The sequence below is a fragment of the Crocuta crocuta genome, unplaced genomic scaffold, assembly GCF_008692635.1.
Source record: "Crocuta crocuta isolate KB4526 unplaced genomic scaffold, BGI_CrCroc_1.0 scaffold152, whole genome shotgun sequence".
NCBI lineage: Eukaryota > Metazoa > Chordata > Mammalia > Carnivora > Hyaenidae > Crocuta > Crocuta crocuta.
This window is the reverse complement of record NW_027528798.1, coordinates 4086278-4095781: the sequence shown is the minus strand read 5'-3', so window position 1 is coordinate 4095781 and position 9504 is coordinate 4086278. Positions and strand designations below refer to the sequence as shown.

The following is a 9504-nucleotide window of genomic DNA, read 5'->3' as shown; positions in this document are numbered from 1 at the left end:
CAAAGGCTTTCACCCAATGGTCTCTCAGAAACTGAGGTCAGGCAATGAGTGGGCTTGGAAGGGGATCCTTCAGCCACAGCCAAGCCTTGAGATGACTGTAGCCTGGGCTGAAAACTTAACTCTAACCTCAGGAGAGACCTTGGACCAGACCACTGAACTTTGCTTCTTCCAGATTTTTCTTTTGAGAGAGTATGCAAGTGGGAGAGAAGGGGAGAAGGAGATGGATAGATGGATGGATGGATGCATAGATAGATAATCCTAAGTAGGCTCCATGCTCAGTGTAGAGCCCTATGTGGGGTTCAATCCCATGACTGTAGGTTCATGACCTGAGCTAATATCAAGAGTCAGGCGCTCAACCAACTGCGCCACCCAGGCACCCCTACTTCTTCCAGATTTCTGACCCACAGAAACTATGAGAAGATGGTTATTGTTTTAGGCTGCTAGGATTTGGAGCAATGTATTACACAGCAATGGATAATTCATACAAGGGCTTAGAACTTGAAAAAGCTCTCCATTGCCAAATAAGGCATAAATCAATTAATAAACTTATTTTCCCAAGTAACCCCAAAGTAGCATATCCAAATACCCATTTCTAGAGATGATATACTTACTAAAACCATGATGCTACTGCTCTAACAATTTTTTAAATTAACCCTCAGAGTATGAATCTTATCCTTTGGAATTTTGCTCACCATTTGTATTTGTTATGTGCAGAAAATCTGGTGGTGAATGAGTAAATTGTTTCATTATGAATCAAGCTTAAGGAATGCTTCTAAAGTAAAAGGTTGGTGTAAGAAAAATGCCAAGAAAATCCTAAGCTGGGGCCCCTGAGTGGCTCAGTCAGTTAAGCGTCTGACTTCAGCTCAGATCATCATCTCACAGTTCGTGAGTTTGAGTCCTAAATCAGGCTCTGTGCTGACGGCTCAGCACTAGGAGCCCATTTTGGATTCTGTGTCTCCCTCTCCCTGTCCCTCCCCACTCTCTTTCTCTGAACATTAAAGGGGTGCCTGGGTGGCTCAGTCTGTTGAGCATGTGACTTTGGCTCAGGTCCTGATCTCATGGTCTATGGGTTTGAGCCCCGCGTCGGGCTCTGTGCTAACAGTTCAGAGCCTGGAGCCTGCTTTGGATTCTATGTCTCTTTCTCTCTCTGTCTCTCAAAAATAAACATTAAAAAAATTATAATAAACATTAAAATTTTTTAAATTCCCTAAGTATGGTTGATATAACACCAGCACAATCAAATTAATTAGACTACCTTGAATAATGGTACTAATCTGAATGTGTAGTTTTTGAAATTCTTCTCCTGCAAGGTCAGTACTTCATAGTTGTATCTCATAGGATGGGTGTATCAAACCAGATTTTTTTTTAAAAGACCATAAAACATTGGGAAGTTAGTATTCTTTGTGATACTTCCATTAAAGATTTTCTTTGAAATCAGCGGAAATGACCACTAGATGCCACTGTTGTTTTTTATTAAGGTCAAAAAAAGGATGAAAGAACATTTCAGAAACAACAAAGTCAATTTTCATGTCATAATGAGTACCATAACAGAAACTGTTGGATAATGCCAATGAAGAGCCAAGACCTTTTTTCCACTACACGTAAGTTTATTGGAAAGTAAATTAAACATACAAACATACAATATGGCTAATGGTGGCAAAAGCAATCTGGCAGCTTAAGGCAAGTTTCAATGGAGATGAATTTAGAAAAGATGATGCAATGATGTAATTTGGTTTAAATATAGATCATGGAAAAATATCAAATTGCATCAATAACTTAATAAAAGTTTTCAAAGTCTGCACTACTGGAGAAAAAGAGCTTATGATCTTAATGCCAGCATTAAGACAGATGGAAGCAGCACTGTGCTAAATGACAGGAAAAATCGAGTATTTACAGAGGGTGGTGATATGAACATTTAATAACATTTGATCATAGTTACTGGTGGAATGAAAGCCCTTAGCTAGAAGCAGTAGAGAAAAATGTACCATCATCACATGTTATTAAAAAAATTAAGTGCAGAAGTCAAAAAACCAAGGAGCTCTGTGATAAAGTAACCTTAAAACACCACTTTAAGGGCCACTTAAAAGGCGATTTCCTCGGGGGAAATTAGGGCACTGAGTGTGTAAACATGTGAGCTGCACAACACCAAATACCAACCAAATTCATTCATAGTACTTAGTTACACAAGATCAGCATGGTCCGTTATGATGCATTGTTTATAACAATTTAAACACACTCCTTACCATGCATGACTTCAAATATATAACAAATATTTTTATCCTGAGATACAGGATATGTTTATGAATCATAAGACCTATATACAATGAAAGTCACACCTCCCTCTTCAATCAAGTATATGTGTGTGTGTGTGTGTGTGTGTGTGTGTTTTAAATGCAATGACCTTATTCAGACTTCAGTTTCTTTTCTGAATTGACCATGTCAGTTTTTCAAACTCCTTAAAAGAATGCCATTCTATTACGATAAAATACATTTTTGCAAAAATTCAGAAATGTAGTAACATTTAATGAATGTGACCATGAAAAAATATTTTTAAGGAGGTGCCAAATGACTTAGCACTTTTTTCCAGTCTTGTATTAAAAAAAAAAAAAGTTGCATTCAATTTGATAGTGAGCCTATTTAAAAAATATTCTTATACTAATTCATTTCAAAAGGTTCTACTAATAGTCCTTCTGGAAAATACCATATATATAACCTGTGAGTTTTTTTCCAGAATAATTAACGAAGAAAATGTATCCTCCGCACAGATGAACATTTTCTCTCTAAGACTAATCTTTCATCACCCAGCATTGTTTTTACAAAAGCATGCATTATAAAATACACATAAAAGCAGCTATTTTAAACATGATTTTAATACAATATTACCTTGGTAGCTGATTCATCACTGTCTCCAGTTTAATATGCTGTTACATACATGAAGGAGCTCCAGTATCCCTTTTCTGATTGACTTAAAAAAAAAAATCCCTGAATAAAACAGAAGCCAGCCTGCGACTTCTTTAGGCATTTCAGTAGAGTATTACCATCTATGGAGAGTTATCTCCACACAAACTCATGATAACAGAACAGAATGTAAAACAGATCTGGGGCAGATTAGAGTTAATACCAATTAAAAAATTTTATGTTTAAGGAGGAAAGAAAAAGGAGTTGATCATCAACATTTAAAAGGATACTGAAACTTTAACAACTGTAAACTTTGTGTTAAAAGGCTGTGGCAGACAGCTCTATGCTACTAGGTCTTTAGCTTGTAAATAATGCAAACACATCAGCAGTTTTAAAATGCCATAGACTATAAAAACACAGAAACAAAACAAATAACCAAGAATGTCTATCTAAAATGAAGCTGTATAACCAACACATTTAAAATTCCAAAAATAATTAGAACAACCGATTAGGGGAAAAAACCCTCTGACAAAAATTTTAATTTCTTGATTTGCTTTTAAATGACAAAAAACTTTTAAATTAAAATGGAGGAAAAAAAGAGCTTTACAAGTGGACAGTTTCAACTCATTTAAAATAATGCCAACAAGGTAAGCTTGCATAGAAAAAAATTTCAAATTACTGGCTACATGCATACAAAATCAGAAATGCAGGTATTATAATCATAGTGCAAAACCATGGCAGTTTGTGATGTCTTGTTACTGCCTAAGGTTGAGAAATAGACCGCGGTACCTCCAGTTATCACAGTTTCTGGTCTTTTAATGATTATTTCTGCTGACTAGAAACAATATAAATGTAAAGATGGGTGGGCACATCTGCTGTGCTAATTAACGAAGTTTGAGGTCATCACCACCACCTAAATTGGAACCAGGACTAGGGTCTTGTTGTCTTCTTGCCTGCAATGACAAAATCATAATTTGGGGTCAAAACACGTTCTCAAAATCAAAGGTGCTAGATACATAAAGTATAAGACACAGTATCATTTTTAAAAAAAGTTTACAACTATCTCTACATATAAGAGGAAAAAAGAACAATTTAAATTATGTATTAAATATTTTGCTAAAGTTTCTGTAAAAACAAAGAATAAAAATCTCATTATATTCAAAAGAACATTATCAAAATATGTATGTACTATGTAAAAAAGAACAACAAATCTATGTTTACAGTTTTTGGACTACAAGGTTAAACACATCATCCATTTACCTTAGAATCAAACTTCCCGTTTGAATAATAGCTGACATTTATTGAACACTGTATCCTGGGCACTGTTCTAGGCACTTTCTGGATGAACTAATTAAAACCCTGTCAGTAACTTGTAACATAGGTGCTACTGTTTATCTCTTTTATAGTCACACAAAAGTATAGAGTCTACCAGTTGTATGATTGAAAAATGTAGTAGTGAATTTCATCTTACAGAATGCCAGCTCTGCCAACCAAGCTGTAACTAAAAATCTCTACCTCAGATAATAAAATCATTACTCAAAGAATTGTCTCAAAAGCAAAAATGAGTGCTCTTGGGAGTTCCCACTAGGAAGAATTGCTTCAAGGAGGCTACCATCTAAGAGTACAAATAAACAGAATTTTAACTCCTTTGGTTATATACATCAAAATTGAAAGGCCAGTTTCTATTTTTCCAATGTAGAAATAATGGACATGACTGTACTTTACAAATACCTTTTTATATGATTACATAAATATGGAGGGAAGACTGAAGTACAACATGAAAACTTGTTATTTAACAAGTGCAATTCTTAAAAAATAATCTCCCCCCTCAAAAACAAGTGCAATTTTTAATAAATAAATTTGAATAAGGGGCACCTGGGTGGCTCAGCTGGTTGAGTATCCCATTCTTGATTTCAGCTCAGGTCATAGTACCAGGGTTATGGGATTGAGCCCTGCATGGGGTTCCGTGCTGAGCATGGAGCTTACATAAGATTCTCTCTCTCTTCCTCTGCCTCTCTTCCTGACTTGTGCTCTCTCTCTCTCTAAAAGTATATATTTTTTTAGTTGAATAAAATCTATGAGTGCCTGAGTGGCTCTGTTGGTTAAGCCTCCGACTTCAGCTCAAGTCATGGTCTTATGGTTGGTTTGTGAGTTCGAGTCCTGTGTCGGGCTGTCTGCTGTAAATGCCAAGCCTACTTGGTATCCTCTGTCCTCTCTCTGCCCCTCTCCTGCTCATGCTCTCTCTCAAAAATAAACAAACATAAAAAAAAAATAAAATCCAAAACAAAATAGGAAAAAAATTAGAGTCCCTGATCCACTTACATACCCAGAAGCATTTTTATAACAGTATCAACAATTAAGAGGTTAGACAATTAATAAACACCGAGGTTTTCAAGTTTCACTTTGGAATAAATATTTTTAGTTAAACTGATGGTAAATTACTTAATAGAGAACATCTAACAACTAACAGGTTCTGCATGACACTCCCTACTATTAAGTTTATATGTAATCGAGTGCCCCTTTGGTCTGCATATAATATTAACACAGTCTCTTTCACAAATTCCAATGTGTTTCTTACGTAAGCTTTATTTAGTGACTATAAAGGTGTGTCAAGCACAAGTGTCTGACTGTATAAAGAACCTGGTTCCTTCAGTAACCACTGTTAGATAATGTTACACACTGGCGACTCCATTTTACCAGTAGTTCAGACACAAAAGCTTGAGGTTACCCTAACATCTCTTTCTCTCACACCCAATGGTAGATTCTGACAGCTCTACATTAACCATATCCTGAATCTGATCACTTCTAACTGCCCCCACCTCTCTCACCCCAGTCTATGCCACCACGATTCTTCATCTGGATCTTGTCTGGAGTCCCCTCTGATAGATGCCAGTAGCGGAGACTTCTTGAAATTACCTGTGCAATCTTTAGCTAAATGGAATCCTGTATTATTATCACCAATTGATTCTTCATTGTCTGTTTTTGGCAACAAATCTAACTAAAATTTAACCAAAAATTGAAACATTCTCATTTCAGTTCTTAAGATCTGAAACAGCTGTTACAGAAAGAGCATCCTTGACCTTCAAACATCTAAACAAATCATACTTGTACTGTAATGATCAAATTTTAGCCAGAAGCTCCAGCTGTGTCATTTCTCAAGAGGGTTCTGTTTAGATAGAAATGAATCTGCCTTGTTCCTTTCAAACCAATCAAATAAAATCCAATACTAACTTCTGTAGTCTTTCTTATAAATATTGATAGGAGATTTTAACTATTTTTTTATTAGAATACTGCCCACTGATGGAATTTACCATATTTCTTTCAATTAACTAGTTAGGTTAAAGTTATCCTGCATGGTACAAACTGAAAAAGCAATGGAATGCATATTCACCAAAACCAAAACCAAAACCAATTTGAGTTTCCATGCAGAATCAATGTTAAATGTAGTGTAAGGACAGATCAATTCTGCAAAATCAGAGATGGTGATATAAGCATCTGGTTTCAGTCAATGAAGGTTAGAAAGGGGCTGAACGATGAAGAAACACTGAGAAAAATCAATCCTAATTATATATTTACAAATCATGATTAACCTACCAATAATACTTTGTGAAAAGGGTATTTCAGCTTAGGTCTTGGGATAAGGATAGTTATCTTAATAATAAACGGACTTCAAATGAGTTACAGCAGGTCACCAGCAGTCAGCAGCTAGAGTTCTCCTTTTTGGTCATGGCTGTGCAGTAGCTGCCAGGGATTTATTTGTTTAAAATGTATTTTGGTAAAGGAATAAAGTTATTTGGTAAAGGAGTGAAAGAGTAAAATTGTTTTGCTACTTATTTGTGTTTGTAGTTTCTATTTACATTGTGAAGATGGAAGTAGGAAGATGTAAGGAAGGCACTGTGAAGGAAAAACAAAAATAGGACAAATAAGAGAGCGGGGGAAGTCAATAGTGTGAGAGCAGAAGAGAGAGGACTAAGCTGGGAGGCTGGAAGGAAATTTAATGCTCACAGGGCAGATGTATGGACTGTCACATGAAGGAAACAAGCACAGAAAAACAGATTTAAGTTCAGTGAAACAGCTTCCATAGGACCAGAATTCAACAACTGGATGAACTGCCTTGAGAACCAGTGCTTTCTACTGTGACAGTTTTATAAGTTTTTTTTTTTAATGTTTATTTTTGAGAGAGAGAGAAAAAGAGAGAAAGCTCAAGTAGGGTAGGGGCAGAGAGAGAGGGAGACACAGAATCCAAAACAGGCTTAAGGCTCCAAGCTGTAAGCACAGAGCCCGATGTGGGGCTTGAACCGACAAACCACGAGATCATGACCTGAGCCAAAATCGGATGCTTAGCCACCCAGGCACCCCTACTGTGACAGTTTTCGAATGAGAGCTTGATGTTTCAGAAGGAATTCTATGAGTAATCAGCTACACTAGATGGTGGCTAAGAAACCCTCTTAACTCTATTATTCTAAAAGCATAAAGTCCATAATTTCTAGTTTCTTTTTCCCCTGTCAATCCACATGGGCACTTGTTTCTAACTTTTCATCAATAGCTATTTCAGAATAGTTTTAATATAAAGCAGATACCCACAAGCCTGTTCAGGATACAAATCTGTTTTTAATATTTATAAAGAATTAATCTAGACACTTTACTAGAGACCTCCTACTACCAGTTGCTCCTATTTTTTTTTTCAATATGCTATTGCCCAAACATTTTTGAGAAGGCAGTCATGAGATGAGTCCAAAATGTAGAGATAAAGAACAGTCACGAGGCACTGATGGCCACAGTTTTCCCTACTGGTCAGGGCTGTGCAGAAGTAGTCAAGAGCAGGGATACCCAAATAAAAATGAATAAAAACTTCTTGGTTGATTTCAATTATGTTATCAAGATGATCAAAATCCTGAAAACTCGTTGTGAGAAAATGTCCTAATATTTCAAAATAGCTTCAACTTACTGAGCGTATACTACTATGTTCAGACATTGTGCTTACTACTTTATAAGTCTGACACTTGACTCAATGTCAGAACACAGAATCACAGAATTTTAAAGTGACAAAGTATGTCAGAGATTTAGTTTAACTCTAATTTGACAAATGGTTAAGCCTATGACTAAGAAGGTTAAGTGATTCCCCAAGGTTCCACAGTTAGCTGGTTTAAAGTCAGAACTTTAAACTCACAATCAGCATTAATGTCAACCTCCTAAGTTATTGCTATTTCTCCCAACTGCTAAAGCTGGATGAGACACAAAGCAAAAATTTTAAGTGCTATTATGACAGAAGGGAGTATACTTTCCCCAAACTCATTAAAAAGGTAAAAACCAGGTCAGCAGACAATCATAAACACCTGTCAGGTAAGCAAGAGCTGGTCTAATGGGCATGTTAAATAATACAGTTCTGGGGCGCCTGGCTGGCTCAGTCGGTTAAGCGTCCAACTCTTGATCTCAGCTCAGATCTTTTTTTTTTTTTTTAATTAAAAAAAAGTTTATTTTTGATAGAGAGAGACAGAGCACGAGGAGAGGAGAGAGGGAAAGGGAGACAGAATCTGAAGACGGCTGAATCTGTGCTAATAGCACAGAGCCTGATGCGGAACTCAAACTCATGAACCATGAGATCATGACCTGAGCTGAAGTCAGATGCCCAACCGACTGAGCCACCCAAGCGCCTCTCTCAGTTCAGGTCTTGATCTCAGGGTCATGAGTTCAAGACCCATGTTCTGCTCCACACTGGGGTAAAGCCTACTTAAAGTATGTATGTATACATACACATATTTCTTATAAAGTATAGAACTTTAGGAAAACTTTACAAATAAAGTGACATTTCAATATAAAAGAGATGGTAGAAATAATCTACATTTCTCAGCGTGGACTAGGATGGCTCTGCCACTTTAGCTATGTGATCTTAGGTTTATTATTTTCTTTCAGCCACAGTTACTCAAAATGGAGATACACCTTTTAATAGTGTTTTAAGAACCAAGTGTAAAACATATATTGTGGTGTATACTGCCTGGCACGCAGTAAGTACTCACGCTATCATTATTACAACAAAGCTGCTCATCACTTCCTATCTATTTTGCAATTAAAAAAAAAAACAAACCAACCTTGTACATCCTGAAGATAAGAGTAATTTTTACAAATTCAAACAAGGTTAGAACAAAATAAATCTTAATGGAGTTTGCATCTCCTATGCTAGAGAGCAAACCAAGGCTGTCTTTCTGCCTTGGTGTGGGAGACCGCTGATCTAGCACCCTTTTCCTCCTTGTCAATCCCTTCTGATTCTCATTCTCAGTCTGAGCTCATATTCCCACTTCACTCTCATCTACTGCCTTTTACCAGAAGACACGTCAGGAAGGCCTAGTATAGACAGATTTTTATGTTAATTTGTCCTTACACAAAAAAGAGTGTTGGTACAGTTAAAGTGATTTGAACACTGAAGTCTGTGGGAATTTAAAATACTGGCTGAGATTTTTCTTCTTGGACCACACAGAATCGAAGGCTCCAAAAACATACAAAACAAATATAAAAACCACATAAAGCCTTTTGCCTGTTTTTATTTCCAAATAGTTTCCACCTAAAATTCTCCTGTGATTTGCTGAATTGTATTAAAACTGCCTATAG

The 9504-nt window shown here is 36.4% G+C and overlaps 1 protein-coding gene across 2 annotated transcripts in view; it reads right to left on the bottom strand.

The window, feature by feature from the left end:
• Window positions 1-2852: 2852 nt before the first annotated feature.
• CBFB (core-binding factor subunit beta) overlaps window positions 2853-9504 on the bottom strand; it is a 54645-nt gene continuing 47993 nt past the window's right edge. For both annotated transcript variants that reach the window (XM_077755539.1, XM_077755538.1), the window contains exon 5: window positions 2853-3851. In XM_077755539.1, the coding sequence (XP_077611665.1) occupies window positions 3829-3851 (23 nt within the window). In that variant the 3' untranslated portion in view covers window positions 2853-3828. The remainder of the gene's footprint in view (window positions 3852-9504) is intronic.